This window comes from Rattus norvegicus, chromosome 4, assembly GCF_021556685.1.
Source record: "Rattus norvegicus strain SHRSP/BbbUtx chromosome 4, alternate assembly SHRSP_T2T, whole genome shotgun sequence".
NCBI classification, from domain to species: domain Eukaryota; kingdom Metazoa; phylum Chordata; class Mammalia; order Rodentia; family Muridae; genus Rattus; species Rattus norvegicus.
The window spans coordinates 125,506,824-125,533,680 of NC_141537.1; the positions used below are offsets into that span (position 1 = coordinate 125,506,824).

A 26,857-nucleotide genomic window follows, 5' to 3' on the forward strand; every position below is an offset into this window, starting at 1 on the left:
GAAAGCCTGAATGTTTTTTGTGTGTGTATGTGGTTGTTTGTTTGTTTTTGCTGTTGTTGTGGTTACTGTGGGGCCTAAAACTCACTGAAGTCCAGGTTGGCCTCAAACACTTGGCTCTCTCCTGCCTTAGCCTCTCTAATGCTGGGATTATGGGTAGAAACCCCACTGCCCGGCTTAAGGCCCCATTTTAAGAGGCTGATCTAACCTGTGTGTCCAGATCCGTTCAGAGTGAGCTGCTGGGGGAGAAAGGGACAGGTTGTAAGGATGTCTGCCCACAGCTGGAGTGAGCCACAACCCCTCTGGCAGCACAAACTGCCCTGGTGCCCTCCTAATGGTGAGGTAGCAAGTGGCAGGCATATCAGGATCTCCAACCCAACCAGAGTTCCAGACCAGGCTGTGGTTCCCAATAGACAGCGGGGGTGGCTGCCAGTGGTGGGTACACTTTTCCACTTTGCTTTTGGACCCCATTGTTCCAATGTCAAGGGGGCAGGGTTGAAAGCAAGCAGGCAGGCCAGGTCAGTGAGGAAGAGTCTTCCTGCTCAAAGCAACACAGGTGTTTGTGGGAGAGGCATGGCCTGGAGTTACCAGGTCTTGTGTTTGGTCCCTCCTCAATGTCCCCTGAGAATGAGGAAATGTGGATTCTCCAGTGAAATAAGCCGCTTTTTAAATAAGCAGCTTCTCCCAAGTCCCTTGACAGTGCCAGGGAGAACACTAGACCTGGCACATGCAGGTTTTAGCAGCTCTCCCAGGTGTAATTTGCCATAGTTGGATGTAAATACCTAGGAGGGCTTTTTGTTCCTTTCTTGTTTTCTTTTTTTAAACTGCTGGCCGGTTTCAGTCTGAGCAGACACCCGGCAGGAAGTGGGCAGGAGGCAGGAGGTAGGAGCCAAGTTCCACTCCCACTCTGCTGGTGACTTCCTAGTGTCCCTGGAGAGGGCTAGGGCTCTTCCCTCCCCAGGTTCATGATCAGTCACCACACTGAGAGGCCTGGGCTCCATGGCTAGAGTGTCTGAGAATTCTCCTGTAGTCTCCTCCCAGGACCAACCCTTCAGAAGGAGCTCCCAGTGAGGAACTGTCTCATTTAGGCTCTGGGAGGCCAAGAAGTACAAATTTCTTCTTTAGGGGGGACAGGGGCTGAAAGAGATGGGGGTTAGGTCAGTTTTCCAACTCTAAAAGATACGTAGAAGCAGAAATCAGAGAAAGCAGGGAGAATAAACCATGGAGAGACAGGACTCAACTCCTTAGGGGAAAGAAATCTGCCTGTGGAAGTCATGTGTGTGCCCCATCTGTAAGCATGAATACTGGCTGGGGAAACCACTGTAGGACATAGGGTGCCATCCCACCATCCCCCATTTAAAAAAAACCCACAAAAGGCCCAGAAAGGGTGGCAGTTGACCAGATGCCTTATGGCAAGTATCCTAGGGGGTTCTGGAGGTGGGTGGGAAGGACCCTCCCTAATCCGCTCCTAATCTCCTCCTCTTTCTTCTGCAGAGAATCAAATACCTGATAACCCCCAGGGAGCCCAACCGCTGGGCTGTGGAGCGTGAAGGGGCTACGCCCTTTCACTCCAGAGCAACCCTCATGAACGGTGCACTCATGAAACCCAGTCACGTCATTGTGGAGACCATGATGTGAGGTCCGGGCTGTGTGACCGGCGCCGCTTTCCTGCCGTTTACTAACCTTAGATTCTCCTAGGACCAGGTTTACAGAGCTTTATATTTGTACTAGGATTTTTTTTTTAATTGTCACAGAAAATGTTACTCTGTGTGTGTGTGTGTGTGTGTGTGTGTGTGTGTGTGTGTGTGTGTGTGTTTCGTGTGTGTCTGTATATGTGTATTTTGTTTTGTTTGGGGGATTATTTTGTACAAAAAGAAAACCCATGGGCCTATGTCCTGGGGGGAGAGGATGGACTTTCATATTGATTTTGATGTATTTTATGGGAACTTGGTAAATTTTTCTTTGTATTTTTTTAACATATAACTATATATAGAGTCTGTCATACACTTTGCCACTTGAATTGGTCTTGCCAGCAACGGATCTCGTTTTTTGTTTTTTGTTTTTTTTTCAAAAGCAATTCTTCGGTGCTTACATAGCTGGCAGAGAGTTCTGCCCAAAAACAAATGAAAAAGAGGAAAAAAAAATAATACTAAATGCTGGGTGGAATTTTCCTATGATGGTGGATATATCTTCAAGAAAGGTGTAGTCCCTTCTGAGCTGGTTCAGGAGGAAGGACACAGCTGAGAAGAGGGAGCCCCGACTAGCTGAACAGACTTGAGGGGCAGGAGAGAGCAGGGCCGTGGGGAGACCCCTCACTCTTTCTCAGTCAACAAGAAAGATGCCAAAATAATGACCCACCCTCAGCATGAAGGACTGATCTGAGAGCAACTGAAGTGGTTGTACCAGGGCCAAATGCCTGCCCTTTTACTTTGAAATAATGGGTAGGTAGTCAGTGGGAGTGTCTGAACCACCGTGGGTATTAGAGACAGAAATGGGACGTCTGAATGTCGGGTGAGAATGGGGCTCGGGTCTGGGACACTCTACAGGCATCGGCAGAAACCATGTCCTTTCTTGAGTACTCAGTATGGTTTGCCTGAAGCCAGTTCAAGGAGCCTATGGGGCTTCAGAGTGGGGATCACACTCAGGAAGTGTCTGCTGTATTTGAGTGGAGTCATGATAGGTGGTGACCAGAGCATTCCCCAAGCAGAATGTATTTTGGTGAGGACCAGGGGGAGAGGCCAGTGGACCAAATGATATTAGCAGCTCAGGAGGGTGAGTGTAACCCAGACTGGCAAGTGTACCTCATAAGGATACTTTTCTTCCTTGCCTCTTGACAAACTCTTGTTAAAGATCTTACCCCAGAACCATCTAGTTCCCAACAAGGAATGCTCCAAGTGGCTGTAGACACAGGATCTTAACGGATCTGAGTTCAATTACAGAGCCAACTTAGTAGTGACCTCAGATGATTCCAAGCCACTGCATTGGCTGTTGGACAGGTGTTGGCCCCCGGGGAACTGCAGAGAGAGGACAAAGGGAAGTTTTGTAGGTTGAAGCTGTCCCCACAGAGATGAGGTCAATACTCTAGAGCTGCCCAATGTCAGACAGGGCTGTTTCCTTCTGAACCAGGAGAGGGCGCTACACCTTCACCCCAGCCTCCACTGGGCCCAACTGTGCCATCCTGAACTTCTTTGACAAATGTACACATTTTTCTGTCTCCAAAGCAATGTACTCTGCCAAGTGACCCTCTAATCCTCTTCCAGTGGCTGTTGACTCAGCCACCCATGATTGTACCGTGTTCCTGTTGTCCTGTGTATTTCTGGTTGCGCTTGTGTTATTTTGAGTGTTGGAGTTTCTCCTTCCCTGATTTTACCGACTTGTAATGTACCCTGTTTTCTTTTGTTCTATGGAACCTTAAAAGTAACCACTGTGGGTGATTGAAAGATAGGTGAAGTGTAAGGGAGAGGGGGCTCGTCCAGCTGTGGCAACATCTGTGGTCATGCCCGTCTACCCTACCGCCAACCCCTATCGGGCACGCCCCTCTGGCGAGCCTTCAGTATTTTGGGTTGGCAGACAAATGACACCATTCTGGAAATGGCCTGAGAATGGCCTTTTTAATCATTCCCAGATCAAATTCTAGACCAAAGACACAGCGGGCCAAGTCCCCAGGCACTGCCTGGATGGAAGGCCAGCCACCTCCAGAGCCCACTCCCTGACAGTGTCCCCTCACCTGTCTTCAATACTCACCACTCCCACCCAGTCCCTGGCCCTGATAACTCTTGTCGTGACACTTGTCTTTTCATGTCTGCATGTAAGTAACATTTTGAAGTAGAGCTCGTGACTCTGGTCCACCTGCCTCTTGGAGAGAGGGCTAAGCTGTTGGCCAACCAGCCCTTGCCTGGAACAGGCCAGATCCTGCCCTGCCTGTCAGAAGTAGACAGGAAGCCAGGAACATTGCCAGGTTTAGATGAGGACCTTCAGTGGGCCCAGGAGAACTCTCCTGGGAGATGTTATTTGGTCCTAGGAGTTCTGTTATCTCCCTAGTGGAGGATCCCTACTGGGCACTGTGGACTGTCCCAGAGGGCCCGATCCAAGGCACTTTGTAAACAGGAGAATAGGCCTAGCGTGGGACTTAAACCGTGAGCTAAGTGGAACTGGACATTTGAGTTCTTTGTAGCTCCAGGCTCTCAAGACATGGTAGACGGAAGGCAGGGCCAGGGCATTGTCTAAGTAAACTGTCAAGCCTTCTCTGTCAACCAAAGGCCAGAGCTGATGAAAGCCCCTGTCCCGTATTCATGGAGCAGAGAGCAATACCCACTTGTGCCCGTCCTTACTGTCCTGCTCACCCCAGCCCCATGCTACCCTTCCTTCCTTCCTTCCTTCCTTCCTTCCTTCCTTCCTTCCTTCCTTCCTTCCTTCCTCCTTTGAAGCCTTCGGGAACTAGGAATTGATACACCCTCCCCTCAAATTGTACCACAGGAAACTGAGGGCCAAAGACACTGCTAATGTGAAGAGCCTTAGCCAGGGTGTATGGGCAGGCCTTTGACCTCCATGTAGCCCAAGGCTATGCAGGAAGTAGCCTGAGAGGAAAGCTATGCAGACCATGGCAAAGCATGAGGAGAAAGCAGCATGTGCCCCCTCCGCACAGGAAGGGGCTTTCTCTATCACAGGGTGTCACTACCATGGCCGACAGCATTCCAGCCCCGCCCCTCTGGACGGGGCAATGCTCTAGCAAGCAGTCGAACAGGTGCCAGCCCAGTTTCTCTCTCCAAGATGCAGACGTAAGCCAGGAAGGCACCTTAGAGAAGGCCCCTCACAGTCCCACTGGAACCTGATACCCCTGTCCCTATGGACACTGTAAATACCTCTGTGTGCACACCCCTCCTTCATCAAGTCCCAAACCACACACACAACAAAGCCCAGATACTCCAAGATGGAGAGGGCCGTCCCAGAAGCCAGAGCAGTGCTCCCTACCCTCCTCCTCCATGCTGATCTCCCAAGAGTCAGGCCTTCACAGGAAACTGGCTGTCTGTGTTCTCTGGGAGGAGGAGGAAGAGGAGGAAGAAGAGGAGGAAGAGGAGGAGGAGGAGGAAGAAGAGGAGGAAGAAGAGGAGGAAGAGGAGGAGGAGGAGGAAGAAGAGGAGGAGGAGGAGGAGGAAGAGGAGGAGGAGGAGGGGTGGTGGTGGTGTCATTGCAGGCATGTTCTGGCATGTTCCCCGAAGGACAGAGCATCTTGTTAGATATTTGGCTTCAAAATGAGATGGTAGTTACATTTCTTTTAAACCAATTTTTCCAATCCCTAACAACTGTGACTGTATTTAGCACAAGAGAAAAGCTGAGAACGTGGGTTTTGCCTCCTTCAGAAATATGTCTGGCTCATCAGGACATTTTTTAAAAACTTCAAAATATTTTTAAAATATTTTAAACTTTTGTAAAAAACAAAAAACAAAAAAACAAATGCACACGCACACACACACACACAAAAACCTGAAACCAACCAAGAAGGGGAGGAGCGTTTGTGTTTGAAGGATCCTTGGTGTGTGACCTGTCTTGCAGTATACAAGCTCTGTGTATGTTTAATTACGGCGACCCCGCATTTTGCAGGGTTTCGGTTTTTTTTTTCTCTTTTGCTTTTTAGATGAATATGTATATTGATATTTTAAATCCATCTTTGCTTTTTTTAGAGGAGTTTATAATCACCTTGTAACACAACAATAAACATTTCCTTTTTAAAATTCACGAATGTCTGGTGTGTTTCGGAATGACTGGGTTCACCTCTACAACTCTAAAGTGGCAGGCACTTTACAGTTTATAAAGGAATTTCACTGGGGCTGGAGAGCATTTCCTGACCTTGATTTTTTTTTTTCAGACATTAGCTTAGGGCTGGCCTAGGAGTCCCAGGGACTCACCTGTGTCTTCTCCCCAGCTATGAGATTACAAGAACTGTTGTTGCACCTGGCCTTCCGTGTTGGTCTGTGCATGTGAATGCAGTGCCCGCAGAGACCAAAAGAGGGCATCAGAGCCCTTGGAAGATAAATCGTGCAGGGAACCAAACCCAATCTCCTGGAAAGACGGCAAGAGCTTCCAACCACTAAACTGATCCCTAGGTCCTGCTTAACATTTTAACATGGGTATTGATCAAACTTGGGTCCTCATGCTTGTCAGCCAAGCCTATTTCCTGGACTCAGCCACACCCACCCCATAGTCCCATCCTGTGAAACCAAAGTAGGAACCAACCACATTGTTGAGGAGTTACATTGTTATACGTTCTAAGTCTTCATACATTACAAGATTAAGGTTCAGTTTCCTAAACCTAGTGTATGCTGAACACCAAGTTTTTCAACCTATGTTGAACTGTGACCTCTTTGGCTTGCTGAACTGAACCTGTGGCGTATGATTGCCCTCCTGGCTTATGAAAATGTGTCTTCCCAGATACCTTGATGCGTCCCCTTGCACATGATACATGCTTGCCCTTCTCACAGGCAGCATTGAGTCCTGCATCGCCCACTCTTCTGTTCAAGTGCTAACAGAATATTATCTTGACAGCTTTTTTTTTTTGTCAATCTTAATCCTTCCCCATAAAAGGGGCCTCAAAAGATAATGAGGTGCTGCTGCTCTCTGGAACCCTGGGCTGCTCTCTGAAATCCCGACTTTCAAAGAAGCAGCTGACTGGCCAGTTCTAATATAGCTTGCTTTAAGCAGACAGTTATGGAATTGGTTTTCCCTCAGGTCTAACAGCTCCTTTGTCTTGGCTCGGTTGTTAACATAATTTCTGGTGTGAATTATCCACTGTGTTGGGATATCAATGCTCCCAGGTTCAGATTTTGGAGTGTTTTGGATTTCAGGTTTTCATATATGGGATGTTCCTTACATCCACAGAGGTAAGAACTGCTAAGAGGAAGCTCCCAGACAAGGGTTTTATTCTGGGGTACATAGACTTCCCACTCAGATCTGGGGTGGTGAGGACTATAGGTCTTCTCTGACTGGTTTCATAGACAGTGTCAAGTTAAAAGAGCACCTCACCAACATGTTTCTACTGCCTTTTGGATGGTTTGTGTCTACTTCCCTCCCTTTGTGTCTCAGCCACTGGCTTGTGTTTGGATCCTGACTCCACCCTACACTACCTTACGCCTTTGGGCAGATCACTTAACCTTCTGAAGCCTTGGTTCCTCCTCTGTAATGTGTACGGAGTCCTCACCTGAAGGCTTCTAGGAGGATCCCACCAGTTCTTACAAAGTACTCAAAACTGTGTGTGTGGATGGTGCTGGCCTTCGACCCTGTGCACTGACACCAGAGGGAACAGCTTCTATCTGCCTTTAGATCTGTAAGCTTCCTCCATTCTACAGGCTTGACCCTGTTCGCTGGACCCCAGAATCCGTGAACTTACTTTGCCCTGGGTCCTTGAGACTTGGGAGCAACAGCTAGACCTCCAGGCTACCCACTTGGTATTTCCCTTCATCAAGACCAAAGATTCCCTGGCTGCTGGAACTAAGATGGGTGTCTCCACCTCTCTGGGTCCTAGACCCTACCAGACTCATTTATACCACGGGTGCTTTGCATTTGTGCCTCCGTCCCCTGCCTGGGATGCTTCCTCTAGGTCTGTGAAGGGCTGGCTTCTGTCCTAAACCATCACTCCTTCAGAGAAGCCCTGCCTGGGCTTCTCCTCAGCCTGGCCACTCTGCTCCAGCAGGCTGTGTCTTCTTCACTGTTCTTTCTGCACACTGAAAAGATGCTTTATGACCAGCTCACTGTCTTCACTAGGATGTACAGTAGATGATTCTTTTAATATCTATTTTTATTGTGTGTGAGTGGTGGGTATGTGCATGTAAGCATAGTGCTAATGGAGGCCAGAAGAGGGTGTCCGTTGGGAGCTGGAGTTAGGGGTGGTTGTAAGCTGCCCAATAAGGGTGCCGGGAACTGAACTCAGGTCCTCTGGAAGAGCACTAAACCATCTCTCCAACCCTCAAAATGGGCCAGTATCTTTTGCTTAAAGATTTGTTTCATCTTACGTGTATGAATGTTTTGCCTATGTGTATATATGTGCACCACATGTGCGCCTAATGCCTGCAGGGGTCAGAAGAGGATGTCAGGCTCCTGGAAATGGGAGTTACTGAAGGTTGTGAAGCCACCACGTGGGTTCTAGGAACCAAACCCAGGTCCTCTTTGAGAGAACCAAGAGCTCTTAACCACTGAGTCATCTGTTCAGCTCCATGTACCGCTTTATGAATGAATGAAAAGAAGCAGGGAGGCTACAAGATTCACACAGAAGCTGAATCTTGCCAGCCTGTTATTTTTATAAAGCAGACAACCTACTTTGTGCATTTAACCAATTTTATTTAAAAAAAATCACCCCAATAGCACTCAACCTCCCCCCAGTCACTGTGATGCCTGGTGGGACAAAGATTTATAGGTGGGCCCCAGACAGACCAGAAACAACCTGTACAGTGGGGCCATGGGTGTGCTGGGTGCTTCCTGGGAGCCCTAAGAAAACCCGCATAGAAAAATACTTTACAAGGAATATGTTCTAATCTTAGCCAGAGAAAAATACAGCTCTGGGGGTGGGTGTCACAGGGGAGGTACCCAAAATGCATAGGCAGGCAGGATGCTCACTGGGGTGGGGGCTAGGGATGTTGTGTGGGGCAAACACCCCTGTGAGAAGCCAGGGGGGTATATTGCATATGAGAAGGCCTCAGGCCACAGCCAGGAGGTCCACCCGCTTGGCCTAGTTGCATACGTCTGGGAGGATGGGAGAGCCTCAGCCCGAGGGGAGGGCAGTGGTCGAGGGGTTGCATTTTCAGAGCCTGGAGTCATTAAGTGGAACACAGATTTCCCAAGCTAAGAGGCCTTCAGGGTACAGTCAGTTATGCCACACACCAGAAATCCAGAGGCTGAGCCATCTGCCCAAGGTCACACAGGATCAGGTGAGCTGGTGGCTAGGAGTCACTTCTCTGCTAGTGAAGCTGAAGGTCTTTGTTTGGTGCCCATGATGGGTGGGTAGTATCTTTCTACCCTGGGGCAGTGAAAGTAGAGTCACTGGGTTGCCTGAAGGGTCCCTGGGGAAGCCATCATGAAGGGCAGGATATGGGGGAAGCTAGGAAAAGCAGAGAGCTGAAGTGTCTTAGTGGGCAGCTGGAGCTCGCCCTGTGTCTTTTCAGCTTTACTCAAGGTTATACAGCCAAGAAGAGAACGGGGAAAGAATGGCTTCTGGGACCTCATCTGTCCTCTTGAACAGGGAGTGCTTTCTAGCAGTGAGCTTCAAGGGCACAGAGGGGTGACAGGGCAGGGTTGGAGGCTTCCCGCAGGTCCTTGAGACCTTAAGCTGGGCAAACATGAAGCCAGTCTCCAGAACAGCTCAGACTGCTGGGAAGGAAGTGTCTTGAGTCTTGCTTGAAGCTGGAAGGGTTCTGCTTAGCAGAGATGGAGGAGCCCAGAGTTAAGGGATGCTGGGGACCTCCTTGAATAGCCTCCTTGGACACTGCTCCAGTTAGCCACTCTCTCATCCTTCAGCTGACCTCCCTCCATGTCAGCTCCTTTCCTCTTCCTCTCTTCCTCTGATGGGGTCAGGGGCAGAACTGTGGCTCAGTCTCTTCCCAAGGTTTACCATATGTGCTGGAATGGCAGGTGTGTGGATGCTCCTGGACCGTTTGACCCGAGCTGTGCCCTCCTCTGGGCAAGGACTTGGGCTAAGGTTTTGTGGGACAGGAGGGTTGATGGCCACAGTTCTGCTCTGAGGTTCAGAATCACCCGTGAAATAATTGAAAGACCAACCCAAAGGAAGGGGCAAGCATTCTCTGGCACCCTAGATTGTCCCTAATTGGGGTTCCTCAGTATGGTCACTAGGTGCTGGAGGCTCTCAAAACACCACCATTTGGGAGAAGGGAGGACACTGTTCTTGTGCCATATCTTTCCCGGTGGCAGGGTCCCTGTGCACTGGGTACCATCTGAACAGCTGGGTCGCCAAATGCCTCTTTCCACAGAGCAGAATTGTCGACCTACAGCTTATTAACTTCCCAGGATGGGAAATACTGGCAGCTCAGTCCAGTTACCACACGGAGCTGGGCCGTCCCCACTCTGTTCGCTGCTCTGAGATGACTGCACAGGGAGCTGGGCTCTCCTAGCTGAGCAGCAGGGATGACCCCTTTCCTGTGGGGTTCTCTGAGCATCCTGAAGACCCAACTTGAAGATGCCACTCTACCGGATGTGAAATCTGCAGGCCATAAGTCGATGACTGGGGGCACTCCGCCAGCTGACTTACATAATGACCTCAGATCATCTGGGGACTACTGGGGCCCGGTGCTCCTGGTGTCCTGCGGCTCTGTGCCAGAGGGTTTCGGCTGACCACCAGCTCAAGGATGTCCCCAGCCTCTGCCAGGAGTGGAACGGCCAGACAGCAATCGAAGTCCCGAGTGCGAACATGGTTGACCTACACAGTGCACAACCGAGGGACAGAGTCCCCGTGAATGAAAGTTCTGGAAAGAAGATGCACCTATAAGTCTGACTAGAGTTGGAGAGAGGCCGGAATATTCCAGGACCGAAGCTTGAAGGTTATCGAGCTCCCACTGGAGAATCGTTCCTGTCTACCCTATGTTTGACCTAACATCCTTTCAATGATCAAGTGACCACTAGCTTCCACTAACCCCCCAAAACTAAGAATGGCATCAGATGGCATCTGAGGCCTAAAGCATGTATTTCTGACTTGCTGTAACCAGCCTACCTGATATATCCACCATTTTTTATAAACAAATATATTGATTTCAATCACTAATGGCTCCAGAGTGAACTCTTGTTCCCTTTGAGGCAGAGCTGTGTTTTTCATTGATAAATCAAAACTGTGATTTTCCTGAAATGAAGTCCTGCACCCACCCAGAAATAGGAGAAAACAAAAATTAGGTACATTTAGAACAAATACAACAAAGGAACAAAAGTGGCTCCAGCAAGGGAAGGGCAGTGTAGGGGGGCTAAGTTAGGCAAAGCTTTCTTTCCCAGCATCCCTTTTTGCTAGGTCACATGACTAGTTCTGGCCAAGGGGTTGGGAAGGGATCTGTTATATAATGTTTTGGAGAGAAGGCAGAAAAGGAAGGTGATTTTATGGAGCCTAAGGAGGTCACGTGTCTCAGAGGGACAGTTAACTAGACAGGCAGGCCCTCCATCAATCAAAGGGTCGATAGCCAATGGAATCTCAGCTCTGATGGGAACAGCCTCACCTGACTCATTCCACTGGCCTTTCCATGCACGCTTACACAATAGGGCTCTGTCCCTGGGCCAGTGTTGGGGGCCCTCTGAGTTACCTGACTCTGGGGGTCCTCTGAGTTACCTGCAGGAGACGGTCAAAGGGCTGCAGGCCTCCGTGCTGAGCTGGCCCATCAATGCGCACAGTGTGGACATAGACACCCTTCTCCAGGAGGCCATCTGAGACACTGAAACCAAAGTCGTTCCTCACCGGGTCTTTGTGCAGGGTCACCTGGGGACAGGACGGGTGACCTTTGAGCTAACCTCCATTATGTCCTTGGGATTCAGGCCCACCCTGCTGACTGGCCATACTCCAGGCTGTCCTCAGCAGCCTGTTGAGTATCCTGTGCCTTATGGCATTCACCTTGCAATGTGCAGTCTGAAGATCCCAGAGACCTAAGGGGTTCCTTAGAATGGGGTCACCACCCTGGGAAAAACTCTGGACTTGGCATGTGCCCTGATGCCTTGGTCCTCATATGGGTGCAAGAGATACAAGTGGTGGCGGGAAAGTGAGCTCCATCATCTACCTACAGTAGCCTGCTAAGTGGCTGTTTGGTATTTGTAGGGTATCAGCTCCTGGACACTGTGAGGATGCCCAAATCTGCAGATGCTCACTGACGTAGGATCTGCACAGAACCTGTCCATGTGCTCAAGACATCCCCAGAAAGCCTCCGAAACCCAGCCACTGGTGCTATACGGATGACTTGCCTTGCACCATTCCCAGAACAAAGTCCAAAGTCAATGTCAGTCCATGATCAGTACAAATTTTTTTCCCTAGAGTACTTTTTTTGGGGGGATAAGGTCTTGTTATGTAGAGCTGGCCTGGAACTTGCTGTATAGACCAGCCTGGCCTTTAACTCAGAGATCCACTGGCCTCTGCCTCCCAACTGCTGGAATTAAAGACCTGTACCATGATGTCCAGCTTTCCCCCCCAAATACTTCTCATCTGTAGTTGGTGGGCTGAATTCGGAACCTGTAGATAGGGAGGGCTAACTGTACAAACCCACGTATCCATAGGTGTAATGCAACTTTAACATGTGTGCATAGATGTGTGTATACAATATACATATTCTTGTGCACACATGCACATAGGAATAAAAGTTTGCTGGAAAATGCGTATCACAGGTGTGTCTGTGTGCAGGTTTGGGGTGCAATTACTCACACAGTGAGAGTTACAGAAAACCTAATGGAATAAAACCTCCTGGGTATGTTAGTTGTTATTTGTTTGGTTTTTAAATTTTTATTATTTTATGTGTTTGATGTTTTATCTGCACGTCTTTCTGTGCACCCCTTGTGTGCCTGATGCTACTGGAAGCCTGAAGAAGGGATGGTTTCTCAGGAATCAAATCTGGGTCCCCTGAAAGAGCAGCACTTCTCTTAGCTCATTTTCCAGTCCCTAAGTCCCTGTTTTATGGCGAGAGATAATAAAGCCCAACAAGGGGTAGGGCCCTTGGCATCCCAAGCAGGTAAAGTCCTCCTGGTACCAGGCTCCCAGTGCCCATACTTCATGCTTGCTTATGGCCCCCAACACCAACCCTGTGCATCTCCAGGGGCGTTGGCAACAGCAGCTCCTGCAGGTCTTCCGGGGATGTTCCGACTTCCCGGCTCTGGCGCCAGGGCCGAGAGCCAGGCCTGCCATCCACAGCTACCGACTGTACAGTGCCTGTCATGATGGAAGCCTGTGGGGACATGGTTGTCACTCAGGTGCCATATACTTACTCCATCTGGCTCTGTCAGGCAGGCACTACATCACGGGGTGAACACAGGGGATGAGGATGAGGTGCCTGTCCTCAGGGTCCTTGACCAATCACAGGATCAGAATAAGAGCCTCCTGGGGAGGAGGTCAGTGACAGATTAACATCTGCTCTGTGCTAGGCTCAGTTCTCTACAATTACAAGTTTAAGTTATCTCCTGTTTCTGTAGTACTGAGCCATTTCTGTTTTTAAAGACAAATAGGTTTAGTGAGAGAATCTGAACTCAAGCTGACTCCACAGTTAGGGTTCTGTGCCTCGGCTCGTATCAGCAAGGCGCATGGGAAGCGAGAGTCGAGGACACAGAGAAAAGTCAATGATGCCTCCAGAGCCGAGATCTCAAAGAACAGGAAGGGAAGACAAGAGTGCCCCGGACAGAGGGGACACAGCAAAGAGGGACCATGGGAAAGCCTGGAGGGTAAGGGTCTTACAGCACCCAGCAGCTTATAGTGAGTATGTAACTTTTTATCCCATGGTGACAACAGGGTGACTCTGGAAACAGTAGCCAGGAAGGACATGATGGGACCGTGGAGTTGCCAAGCAAAAGTCAAAGGAAGGGTCACCTGGACAAAGATGGAGGTGAGAAAGGAGCAGGACTGTGGGATGGATGGGCTGGGGCAGTGGGTGGGGACAGAGAGGTGCCGAAGTGGGAGGGTAAACCCCTTCCATTGTGATACTCAGCTTCCTGGGCACACAGGTACCTCCCCAGTCTAGACATTTCTCTCCATGCCCATCACGGTGTCTGAGTTTCCACTCTGGTGTGTAATTCTGCTTGGCACTGATGATCTTCCAAATGCAAGGTAGACTAGGAAAGCGAATGTCTTAGGGCCAGTAAGGCTGTTTGGAAGGAGAGGAGGAGGGAGGTAGGCCCCAGGGGGAGAACCTTGGTGGAGTGGATGTAGGGGCCTTCTGCACATCTCTTCCTAGTTCTCACCTCCTGGAGAGCTAGGGTCCACTAGGAAAGACCAGAGACTTGACATCTTGGGATACGAGTCATTAGAGAGTCGAGAGCTTAGGTGGCAGCTCGATGGGGAAGGTTGTGTGCACAGCATGGGGAGCTGAGAACCCAAGGCTCCCCAAAACCTGTGTGAAGACAAAGCCCTAGAGCTACAAGGAGGATGGGAATGTTGGTCTCTGGGGCTCACTGGCTAGATAGTCTACCCAAAATGGTAAGTCCCAGGTTCAGCAATAGACCCTATCACTAACTAGGAGGTGATAGGGTTGGAGAGATGCTCAGTGGTTAAGAGTGCTGGCTGCTCTTGCAGAAGACCTGGATTCAGTTTCCATCACCCCCAGGGCATTCACAACCTATGTAACTCCAGTTAAAGGAGTTTTCTGGCCTCTGTGGTAACTACATATATGTAGGGCACGCGCACACACACACACACACACACACACACACACACACACACACGTAAAACTCTCATACATATAAAAATAAACAAATTTTGTTTTTGTGAGTTTTTGAGACAGGGTTTCTCTATGTAGCCCTGACTGTCTTGAAATTCACTCTGTAGGACAGGCTGGCCTCAAACTCAGGGATCGGCCTGCCCCTGCTTCCCAAGTGCTGGAACTGAAGGCGTATGCCACTATGCCTGGCAAATAAACAAATATTTAAGAAAAAACAAGGTGGAGAGAAATTAATAAAGTTGCCTGACTTCTGACAATGAATGCAAGGGCTTGTTCTCTACCGCCTCACACACATAGACACAGACACACCAACATGCATACACACACACAACACACACATGTGCACACACACAGCATACACATACACACATACGCACACGAACACATGCACTCATACATACGCACATGCACACACACATACCCCACACAATGCATGCACAATACACACAGATACACAACACACATACATGCGCACACACATACCACATACATGTACACCTATACACATGCACACACACCTCACACACATATATACACATACATGTGTACACACACAGACACATACAGACACACACACATGCACACACAGCATACATACATGCACATACATGCGCACACACATGAACACACACACCGCACACACATATATACACACACCACACATACATGTGCACACACACCACACACATGTACACCTATACACATGCACACACACCTCCACACATATATACACACACCACACATACATGTGCACACATATACCACATACATGTACACCTATACACATGCCACACACCTCACACACATATATACACACACACATGTGGACACACACAGACACATACACAGACACACACACATGTACACACAGCATACATACATGCACACACATGCACACACACATGAACACCCCCCACATATATACACACACCACACATACATGTGCACCCACACACCATACACACATACACCTATACACATGCACACACACCTCACACATATATATATACATACCACACATACATGTGTGCATGCGCGTGCGCATGCACACACACACACACACACACACACACACACACACACACCACCTTGGAGCCTTAGAACATTCAGGTAATACTTAGACTGAGATGATAGAGGTATCTCACATTTTCATCCAGCCACAGAGAGACTTAGATAACTTAAACATTTTTTGAAATTAAGAATGAAAACTTTGAAGGCAGGTGTGAGTAGAAGGGACCATTTATTTATGGAATTCAGAAGCTCAAGAAAGATAATGGGTCTGAAATGTATGTTAGCAGCTGGGTACCACTCAGGAAAAAATGCTGTCTTAAAGCAGAGAAATGGTGTATCTTCTCACTGCTGGGTGGGACCAAAAAAAGAGTCTGTTTGCCAGCACATGGGTGCAGAAGGGACTGGTCATGGCAGGGCATGGGTTAGGGGACTTGTGGTGACTTCACCTCTGCAGAAACATGGACCTACACCTTCCTCAGTACTGCAGAAACATGGAGCTGAGAATGCAATGTTCCAAACCTTTGAAACTAGTGAATTTCAAGGTCTTGCTAGTTCAGAGACTCTCCAGTACCACAGAGCACAGAGCCTTGGGTAACTGCAGCTAGAGTAGCTGCAGCAATGAAGTTGGATTGCCAACCTGACCATAGACCCAGCAGATAGGTGTATCCAAACCATGATGGTAAAGGTAACAGATAGGTGAACCCACACTTTGACCATAGACCCAGCAGATAGGCAAACTTGCACCCTTGGGGTTGGAACTAATAGAAAATGCCAGTGAAACTTTAAGTCTGTCTAAAACATCTAGAAAAGTAAGAAGCTAAAAAGTAAAAGACCTTAAGAAAGAAAAACCTCAAGATGTGAAAAGCAGAGAGGAGTGTCAGGGAAATAAAAGGTGTAGAAATTGAAACAAAATTTTTAGGAAGCAAGTTAAACATTGGAATAAATACAGCCAAGGGGAGGCTTGATGCAGTGGAAGAAGATTAAAGAAAGCAATTAGTTAAAACCCCTGTACTTGCTACAAGCTCGAGTCATGGGAAGATGGCACTTTAGTTGAGAAAATACCCCCATCAGACTGGACTGTGGGCAAGCCTATGGACATCATCTTGTTTGATGATTGATGTGAGAGAGTCCCAGTTCATCACAGAAGGGGCCACCCTTGAGTAGGTAGTCCTGGGCTGGGTGAAAAAAGCAAACTAGGCAAGCCATGAGGAACAAACAGAGCTCTTCCATAGCCTTACCATCAGCTCCTGCCTCCAGGTTCCTGCCCTGAGTTCCTGCCTGGACTCCCTGTATAATGTACTATATACATGGTGTGCAAGAGTCAGATGAAAGAAATCCCCCACCCTTAACTTGCTTTTGGTCGTGGTTTTTATCACAGCAATAGAAACCCTGACCAGCACAACCCCAAACTTCATTTTTGTAGATTTCAAGGGTTTAAATCAACACAACAGCAGAAAACATTAAAATACAGGATACCAAGTAGACAAGAGTCCCACAAATAAAACTGGTGGGGTCCAGTCAAATCAGCACTTACAGGTCAACTCGTAGCTTTGAAAATGTATTGTATGGGGCTGGAGAGATGGCTCAATGGTTAAGAGCACCCGACTGCTCTTCCAGAGGTCATGAGTTCAATTCCCAGCAACCACATGGTGGCTCACAACCATCTGTAAAGAGATCCGATTCCCTCTTCTGGTGTATCTGAAGACAGCTACAGTGTACTTATATATAATAAATGAATAAATCTTTAAAAAAAAAAGAAAATGTATTGTATGAAGAAGACATCTATCTGTTGATCAATCAATAGATTGATAGATTAGATAGAGATAGACAGAGATAAATAGATATAAAAGTCTAAGAAAATAAGCGTCAAAATGAGCAAGACAAAACAATTGGGAGAGATGGAAAGATTAAAACAGGTTTTGGGTTTTTTGGTTTTTTTTTGTTTTTGTTTTTGTTTTTTTGTTTTTGTTTTTGTTTTGTGTTTTAGCCTGGTAATTGGCAAGGCTTATGAAAAGGTTATGGCCCCAATCAACAATGGTAGAATCAGATGGGGTCGGGGTAAAGGTGGGAGTGAGGGGGTGGTGCAGATGAAGCAGAGCTTTCTGTTGCTCCCAAAACTGAGCTAAGAATGGCCTTGTCAACCCCCCTGCCCCATACGTGTGGCGACCTCATCCACAGCTGGCCCGTGGTCCCTCGTCACCCGTGTCACATGTGCATATTCACGAAGAACGCAGGATGGCCCCAGGGTACCTCCATGCACACACTCAGACATTCTTAAGATCCTCTGCTTATGTGTGCGTGTCCTTCACCCCTGGCTGTGTATAAAGACCTTCAGACCCTGGGTGCCTGGCTGAGAGTGCATACACTGTAATCATTAGTGCTGATGCTGGGAGAAAAACTGGTGAACAAGTCCATTAAAGTGGGTTAAGTGAGGTGGAAAGATGCCCTCTGAATGTGGGTGGCACAAACCCACAGGCTGGGGTCAGAGTAAAAATAGAGGTGAACACAGCATTCGGGTCTCTGCTTCCTCACTGCAGGTGCAGCGACCAACAGGCCCAAGCTCCTGCTGCTGTGACTTCCTGGCCACGATAGACTGTGTCCTGGAATTGTGGGCCAAAATAAGTCCTTCCCCCCACTTCTCATTTCTCATGTTTGTATATGTGGTATGCATGGGGATGTGTGTGCATGTATGGATGTGTGTGCATACACAGGCATATATGTCTAAGAGCATGTGGAGCCCAAAGTTGCTGTTCAGACTTAACCCCTGATAGCCCTTTCATCTCATTTATTGAAATTTATTGAAGCAGGGTCTCTCTCTCTCTCTCTCTCTCTCTCTCTCTCTCTCTCTCTCTCTCTCTTTCTCTCTTTCTCTCTCTCTCTTTCTCTCTCTCTGCAGGCAGGTACCATGCTCACCCTAGTTTCTTGGGATCCAAGTAAATGCTTTAACAAGTGTGTCATTCCCAGCCCCAGCCCTTCCTTTTTAAAGTGGCTTTTGTCAGGCAATTTGTCACAGCAACAAGACATAGGTACTACACATCCCCAGGCAACACACAAGCATGACCTCATTGAATGGTAGCCTTTTCCCCAGCCCTCCAGTGTGCCTAGATGCCCCTATAGGTCCCTTGGTCAGGTGACAGTACCTCCAGCTCCCTTAGCAGTTCAGACTGACCACAGGACTCCAGGTCTTCAAGGGCCTCTCCAAGCACTCTCCAGAAGCCCTCCTCTCGGGCGGGGCCAGGGGCTGGGCTGCAACAGGAACCACAGCGTCAACTCCTGGCAGGTGGGAGGGTGGGTGGGCTGGGCCTGAGGAGTCTTCGTTGCCCAGGGCCCAGTGCTGGGCTCCAGGGGCCATAGGACAGGCAGGCAGGCAGGCAGGTGTCCTCGGTGGCAGTGCTGGGGCCCCAGGGCAGTGGTTGGTGACACAGAATGGGGTGGGGAAGACGCAGTTAGGGGCGACCAAGACTGTTGGTAGCCATTTAGAACAGGGGCAGATGAGACGGGGTGGAGAGCGGTGACACAGGATGCCTGGGGAAGAAAGACAGACGGACAGATAGAAGACAGAGACAGACAGAAAGATCCATGGGATAGCCCCAGAAGACAGTCCCTGGTCCCACCCAGACACATGGCACCACGGGACAGCGACAGGACAGAGCCAGAACCAGCCAGGACACAGATGGATGGAGAAGATGGGATATTTGTGCTGGGGAGGGGTGAGCAGTACCCATCCTGCCAGCCCACACTATGTGGCCCATCAGCAGCCAACACCAAGCTTGCGGGATCCACTGCAGTCTTTATGTTGCTCTGTCAGCTCTCAGAACCCTTAGCCTTTAGCCATACTGTGATTTACGAAGCCTTCACTTCTCAAAGGCCTAGCTTAGCTTAGCTTTCTTTTTTCTTTTCTTTTATTGGATAGTTTTTTAATTTATATTTCAAATGTTATTCCCTTTCTGGTTTCCCCTCTAGAAATCCCTCGTCCCATCCCCCTACCCCTGCCTCCATGAGGGTGCTCACCCACCCACCCACTCCCTCCTGCCTCCCCACCCTGGCATTCCCCTACACTGGGGCATTGAGCCTTCACAGGACCAAAGGCCTCTCCTCCCATTTATGTCCTGGAGCCATGGGTCGCTCCATGTTGGTTGGTGGTTTAGTCCGTGGGAGCTCCGGTTGGTTGATATTGTTCTTCCTATGGTGTTGCAAATCCCCTCAGCTACCTCAGTTCTTTCTCTAACTCTTCCATTGGGGACCCCGCCTAACTTTGCTTTTAAGGAGGACAGTGCAGCACAGAGTAAAGAGGTCAGTCCAGGGCAGAGGAAGTGCAGGTGTTTCTTGTGGGGTCCCACTCTGGGGGAGCTGGCTGCTGTATGAGCCTAGTTATATGCATGCAACATGCAGAACCCTGGGCTGGTGGTGGTGAACCTGACCTGAGGAGGGGTCTGGGTTCAAATTCTGAGTCTGGTGTTGTATTTCTGAAGACAGCTATTCACAGACCCAGGAGGAACAAGCCACTTGCTGCCCAACTAGAACACGTTGGCTGCTATTTTTCCACAATACATCCTTTTCAGATCCATTCCTCAGGATTCCCCTCCTGTCCGCCTAACTCCCCAGTCCTGGTGTTGCTACCTTCTGGCTACCCTTCCCACCCCCACCAGTCCCACAAGTGTTCCCACCACAGACCTCATTGGTGGCTCCCAGTCCCCCTCTTCCTCCTCTGGGAAGCTTTCGTCAGTGGGGCCCGGTGTGTAGCTCGTCCTCCGGGGCTCAAGGGGTGGGGGGCTACTCTTCAGTCTGCTGGAACGCCACTCCTGAGGAGTCACACTCCGGACTGCCACCTGCGGAGTGTAGGAGCCTGGCGGGTGGAGAGAGGGACGTGGGCCTTCTCTCTGTCCTTGTCTTTCCCTCCCTGATTCCCAGCAATTGGATGCCAGTGGGCATCTCTGTGCTTTTCTTAGGTCAAAGTGACCACTGAGAGACCCAGGAGTCCCTGTTACTTTAGTAAGCACTAGGGACATCCATCAGTCGACAGTGAGGTTCCAGGACCACGGTCAGTTCCACAGGCAGGCCTGCTAAAGGGCCTCTTTGAAAGGGAGTTTCTGATTGGACCCACACAGATCTACCTCAGGAGCCCCAGGATGACAACTGTGATGCAGCCTGAGTTTGGGATAAGGACACACAAGGAGAGCCAAAATCTCTAACTGTGAACCGGAGTGGGGATCCACCAAGGACCCATGGAGGCTTCTGAGCTAATTCCCTGAACCCCAACCACAAGCCAGTGGGCAGCACCAGTGGGTCTTAGCCACATGGGCAAGGAGGTTGGTGTCTGCCTTTGTCTGGGTGCAGCAAACATGAATTAAGACCCATTGTGTGGTAGGCATGGGGATAAGGAGAGAGAAAGCAGAAGCACAAGAGGAAAGATAGGACTGAAGGTCCCTCTGAGGGGCAGGTGAAGGATGGAGCTAGTCAGGATGCCCTCAGGAACCTTCTCAGAAGGAAAAAGCTAACAGGGAAAGGAGGTCCCAGGAAGAGGAGGCAGCAGCATCACCCTCACAAAACTTGTCCAAGGTTTTCGTTACCTGAGCCCCCAAAGCCACCCTCTGTGGCAGAGCTGCCCCAGGACTCCACAGCACTGTCCACGCTGGGTACAGCAGGTGAGAAGTGGGTTGTCAGCAAGCCTCCCTTGAGGGCCTCAGGGGGGTCCTCATCCACATCACTGGCCTCACTGAGGCTGCCTGACTGGCGGGGGAGAAGGGGACCTGGGAAGAGAAGGGGTATCACCTGTGACCTCAGAGACATAGATATTCTGTGAGCCTCCATTTCCCCCATTTCTGTGAATCCCAGGCTCTTGACAATCTGGCTGCTGTCATGTGGGTGGGGCATGTAAGTAAATCCCACAGATGGGAAAACTGAGGCTTGTGAGGCTCAACAATAGGTCATATGATAAACAGCAATGAAACCCAGATTAAAACAAGATCCCCAAGACTCAGGTAAACTGTAGCACACACAGGACACAGAAACATAGAACACAGGAACATGTAGGAATATGGAGAGACAGGAACCAATGAGGAACATGGTTTGGACCCAGAATGTACCCAATACTGCACTGTGCCACCAAGGCTCAGCTCTCCTCTCTCTAAGCCTCCTCATCAGCTGGTCTAGGACCCCACCCCCTCTCTGACCCAGGACTGCCCTTCCTCTGTAGGCCAGGAAGACCCCAGGAAGGGGCCAGGCTCACGGTCCAGCTGCTTCTTGATCTTCAGTGTGACAGTCTCCCCTGCCACCTGCAGAAGGTGAATGGCCTCACTCAGGGGCCGGCCCTTGAGGCTCACGCTGTTGATGGCCAGTATGCGGTCCCCAACATGGATGGCTCCAGTCCTGAGGGGCGGACAGAACACGAATGAGACCCAGATGCTCAGGGCCTCAGAAGATGTCAGCCTTGCCTTTAAATACCCTGCAGAGGCCTCAAGGCACAGGCCTGGCTGGCCCCAGCTCGAAGGGGGATCCTAAGGTCCTGCCTGGGAGAGGTGGGAAGAGAGGGAACAAGGGAGGAGAGGGAGAGAGGGCTGAGAGGTCCAAGCCAGCCGCAGAACTTCCATGGTACAATTCTCCCCTGGACTCCACACCTTATACCTCCGCTGATTCAACTCAGAGTCACTCTTCCTCCTCATCTGTCCTGAGACAGGTCTTGCTATGTAGCACAGGCTGGGCTGGAGCTCTCTAAGATACACTGTTGAGGCCTCTCAAAAAACTGAAAATAGATGTCTAGCATGGTGGCACGCACCTTGACATTTTTTTTTAAAGATTTATTTTATTTATTATATATAAGTACACTGTAGCTGTCTTCAGATACACCAGAAGAGGGCATCGGATCTCTTTACAGATGGTTATGAGCCACCATGTGGTTGCTGGGAATTGAACTCATGACCTCTGGAAGAACAGTCAGGTGTTCTAACCACTGAGCCATCTCTCCAGTCCTGGCATGCACCTTGAATGCCAGCCCTTGGGCAGCAGAGGCAGGCAGATCTCTGAGTTCAGGCTCAGCCTGGTCTACCTAGCGGGTGTCAGGCCAACCACAACCATATACCCGAAAAGAAGAGAGAAATGTGTAGGGAAGTAGACGGAAATAAGTTGAACAAAATAAGCCAGGCTCAGACAAATCGTTTCCTCTCCTATGTGGGAGCTAGATTTAAAATTATATACAGGGAGAGGTTACAAAGATGATAAGAAAGATAAGCTTTAAGGGAAACAGAAATAGAGGGTAATGGATGGATACTTGAGACCTGCAGGAGCAGGACTACTTACAGGAAGGAAAGGGGGGCAGAGGGACAGGGATGGCTGTGGAGTGGGGAGAGGAGTAGGAACCAAGTGTAATGGTGGCATGTACATAGGAAAATGTTATGATGAAACCTGTTACTTTGCATGCTAACTTTAAAACATGCATATTGCTTACACGTTATAAGGCATATATATTTAAGGTTCGTTTATTCTCACTTAACTTATTGAATGTGGCCACTAGAAAGCCGGCTTGGAGTATGAGTCTGATCGCACTCCATTTATTCTGGGCTGTGTTGCCCTGCCAGGAAGGCTGTGAAGAACCACCCACCCTTTGGAGTCGGCCTGGGCCACCAGGCCCCTGCATTCTCTCTAGAGTCCAGCAGAGGGTGCTCCAGGAGCAGCCTAGCCTGAGTCTGGACCCTGGCGCTGTAGATGTGCTGGGTGCTCAGGCCCTGTGAAGTTCATTCTTCAGGCCACCGCCTTGTCGGGTGGGGCAGGGGAACTCACTCTTTCTGGTACCCCTGACTCACTCCTTGCACTGCCGAGATAGAAGCTGGGACTCACATGCCTGGGGCCCACTTCTCCTCTGTCCACCCAACCCAGGGACAGGCAGGATGCTTCCTCTCGGGGCTCCTTTCCTGGGACAGCCCCAGAGACAAGAGTAGGTATCAGCCTAGCAGCCTCAGGGTCCCAGAATAAGCCTCACATGGGGCTCAAGCAATGGGGCACTACTCCTAAGAATCCTCACAGTGGAAATTGTTAAGGGCAGACACTCTGGGAGGCAGCTGAAGGTGAGCTGTCCTGCCCTGGCTGGACCCTTTAGCTGTGGTTCCCCTCTGCCCTCATTTTCTGTGCCCTGGCTGCTGGGCTGGACCAAAATTCATGTTAAGGATAAGGAGTAGGTATTCAGAGAGAAAGTAATTGCTCTTGAGTTGTTCACTGCTGGGTCAGAAGTAAAAAAAAATAAATCTAGATTGGGTGGTCCCAAGGTCCACCTTCTGCTCCCTGGGGGTCCCCAGGTCTTCCCTGTGTCCCCACTGAGTTCTGATTTACCTTTCAGCCAGACCCCGCTTGGTGAGACCAGAGATGATGATGGGGTCAAAAGGTTCCTCTGTACCGGAGATGGTGATACCCAGGGGTCCGCCATAGCGCTTCAGTTCCACTGTGTAGCTGACTGCGCCCGAGCTCTCCTGCTCATCTGCAATTGGACAGGCAGCCTGAGGGGAATGGGTGGGCTGGAGCCTAGCCCTCCCAGTCTCATCACTCTTCAAACACCAATGACCTCATCAAATTCTCAAACACACCTGCTCAGGCCTTCCGGGGTACAATCTAGGGACCCCAGGCTCCCAGCCCAACGCCCAGATGCCATGAAGGGAAGGGGAAACAAAACAAACACAAACAAACAAACCCATACAAGCTACAGGAACATGGAACCAAGATTTGAAAACAGATTTCGCATGCCACCCACAACAACTCAGGATTTACAACAAAGAGAGGAAGTGAGAGAGAAGGAGGGAGGGCAGAGGAGGAGGAAGAAAGGAAGGAGGAAGAAAGGAAGAGTGAAGGCAAAAAGAGGAAAAGAGGGAGAGGAGGAAGATATGAAAGGAGGGGCTGGAGAGATGGCTCAGGGGTAAGGAGTGCTTGCAGCTCTCCCAGAGGACCAAGGTTCAGTTCCCAGTATTCACATGTCTGCTTACAACCATCTATAACTCCACTTCGGGTCTCCCTGGACATGCACATGGCACACTGACATACACGCAGACGAAACCCCCATACACATAACAACAAAATACATTTTAAAAATGTTTTTAAAAAGCAGGAGAGAAAGGAGGACAGGAGACAAGTGGGAGGGGGGAGAGGAATGAGAAGGAAGCTGGCCTCCAGTGGGTTCTCCTCCAGAGTGAGGGCCACAGACTCTCTCTGACCAAGGGTTCACACTCCATTTACTACTACACCTCTTACTACCCACTTCTGACTCTCTCTTCCCTGCTTCCCAGCTCACAGTTCTGTCTCTGTTGTGCCAGGGCCAGCCCTGCAGCCTGCAAGAGCGGTACCAACCAGCCGCTCAGATATCCGATATCCTGCCAACTTCTCACACTCTGGGGAGCCCTGTAGTGGTTCCCGAGGACCCTGAAGCAGGGGGATGTGGGAAGCAGGGGTTCCCTCACACGTCCTCCAGCCTTCCAAGCAGCTGGCCGCTGGGCGTGGTCTTTTGGGCACACACCTGAGTTGTCCTCGTCCTTCCGGATCTTCAGCTTCACCAGGTCCTCACATTGGCGCAGGATTTGCACAGCATACTCCATGGGGCAATGGTCCAGGCGAATATTGTCAATGGCCAGCAGCTTGTCGCCCGGCTCGAGGGTGCCAGTCCTGCATGAGTGGGGTGGGGATGGAGGAGCCCAGTGCAGAGGAGCACTGCCCTACCCTCACGGCCACACCCCTTGCCCGTGTGGCACCCCACCTGTGCGCCACGCTGCCTTTCTTGATGTCAGAGATGATCAGGGGTTCCCCTCGCTTTCTGCTGGCCGCTGCAGGGCAGAGGAGACAGGCTGTGAATTTGGTTTTCAAGGGTTCTGCTTAAGGTGGGGTTGGGAGAGGACACTACTGGTTCTTGGTCCTATTTCTTCCTGGCATGGGGTGAAGGGGTGAGCAAATCAGCTCACCTCTCTGGGTGTCCATTTTCCTTCTATAAATGGGTCTGCACCCCATTGTGGAGATGTAGTGAGATACAGCAGATAGAGCACCATGGGGACTTACAGCTAATGGTGATGCCCAGCTCCACACCACGCCTTTTGGGTAACTTCACGTGGAAGGTCCCACTGCTTGGGATGACAGACTCTGTGAACCAACAGCCACGGGTGACTCAAGACTCCAGAAGAGCTCAGAGATCAGCACCTAACACCCGCTGTGGCTTCTCTTGGGTTGGGAGGGAGGCAATCTCAGAGATTAATGTTCCAAGCCACCCCACCCCGCTGCTTCCACCTTATGGAGGAGGAAAGGCTGAGGCCCGGAAGGCTGACGAATTGGCTCCAGACAGCTGAGTGCTGTCTTCAGAATAGAGACAGGGTGGAGGCCAGAGCTGGAGACCGCTGGCCAGTGCGGGGCCTGTAGCAAAACTTGACCAACTTGGATCCAGGCGTTTTCACATACTTGTCTCTACTCTGTTTTCTACTAATTGACAGACGGGGAAACAGAGGCAGAGGGAGGCCGTTTCCTGTCCAGATATTCTCCTATGGAACTCCCAGGATCAGAGCCTGGACTCTTCAGCTGCCTGGAGTCACTGCTGCATGCAATCCACGTTAAGTCCTCCCGACTCCTGATTCCCTGGTGCACTCCTTCGTCCCGTGCAGGGCTTAGGCATGCACTGTGCATGGTCTCAGGGAGTGCAAGGGGGAGGGGCAGGGTCCCAGAGTGAGTGTAGCTGAGTGGTCTACTCACCCGCCACATCAAACTCGATCTCCAAAACAACTTTGCGGGCCAGTGCAGCATCCCGCAACAGCTGGTTGGCTTCCTCCATGGTCCCATCCTCAGTAGCAATGCCATTTATGGCTAGGACGCGGTCCCCCACCTGCAGCAGACCACACCTAACCCCCAGAGTCCGGTGGAGAGAAGAAGCTGGTGAATCTCAGGTAGGGGCAAGGTGGGGGCCCACTCTCAGCTCCTGGTCTCTGAACTCAGCCCTGCCCCCAGCTAAGGGTTTGACCTGGATGGGCCTCAGTTTCTCTCTGGAGAAACTTACATGACACAGAGTCCTCTGAGTACAGGCAGACAGGGCTTACATACTGTGTGACTCTGGGGCTGATGATAGGGCCAATATGCTAAGTAAGGTAGATTTGTGAAGCTGTAGTTGTGACTCAGTTTCCCCACTGGACTAGAGCTCCCCAAATTGTAGGCCCACAGAGGCAGTAGGCTCACCTCTCAGCAGGGCTGTCAGGTTCAATAAATCGCACCAAGGGTGGGGAGGACAGGGTCTCGGTAGCAAAAATGCCCCCCTGCAGCTGGAGGCCGAAGCCACTGAGGGGGTCTCCACAGAGCACTACCTCCGTCGTCTCCGTGTGAACGATCTGCCCACCGGGCCCTACCGTGCTGGAGGCCAGTGACACTGTGAGACAGGAGGGTTTCATGTTCAGATGAACGATGGTGAAGCTTTCCAGGGCAGCCCACTGAGAGTCCTCATGAAGTCTGGGGGTCAG

At 50.2% G+C, this 26,857-nt stretch overlaps 2 protein-coding genes across 23 annotated transcripts in view; one reads left to right on the top strand and one right to left on the bottom strand.

The window, feature by feature from the left end:
• The window catches only part of Slc6a6 (solute carrier family 6 member 6), a 73,795-nt gene extending 68,062 nt beyond the window's left edge, over positions 1 to 5,733 (top strand). For 12 of the 13 annotated variants that reach the window (XR_015685339.1, XR_015685340.1, XM_087656314.1 and 9 more), the window contains one exon: positions 1,492 to 5,733. Coding sequence is in view for 11 of the 13 variants with exons in the window: in XM_087656314.1 (XP_087512440.1) it covers positions 1,492 to 1,635 (144 nt within the window). In the remaining 2 variants the exon portion in view is untranslated. 13 annotated transcript variants of the gene reach the window in all.
• Positions 5,734 to 8,307: 2,574 nt separating this feature from the next.
• Positions 8,308 to 26,857, bottom strand: part of Grip2 (glutamate receptor interacting protein 2) — an 85,121-nt gene continuing 66,571 nt past the window's right edge. For 5 of the 10 annotated variants that reach the window (XR_015685255.1, XR_015685252.1, XR_015685253.1 and 2 more), the window contains 13 exons: positions 26,580 to 26,766; positions 26,103 to 26,248; positions 25,422 to 25,502; positions 25,126 to 25,192; positions 24,889 to 25,034; positions 23,718 to 23,862; positions 21,625 to 21,764; positions 20,966 to 21,145; positions 20,070 to 20,241; positions 18,536 to 18,920; positions 12,759 to 12,902; positions 11,309 to 11,455; positions 8,308 to 10,417 (listed from right to left, as the gene is read on the bottom strand). Coding sequence is in view for 5 of the 10 variants with exons in the window: in XM_087655811.1 (XP_087511937.1) it covers positions 10,259 to 10,417; positions 11,309 to 11,455; positions 12,759 to 12,902; positions 18,536 to 18,641; positions 20,070 to 20,241; positions 20,966 to 21,145; positions 21,625 to 21,764; positions 23,718 to 23,862; positions 24,889 to 25,034; positions 25,126 to 25,192; positions 25,422 to 25,502; positions 26,103 to 26,248; positions 26,580 to 26,766 (1,820 nt within the window). In the remaining 5 variants the exon portion in view is untranslated. 10 annotated transcript variants of the gene reach the window in all.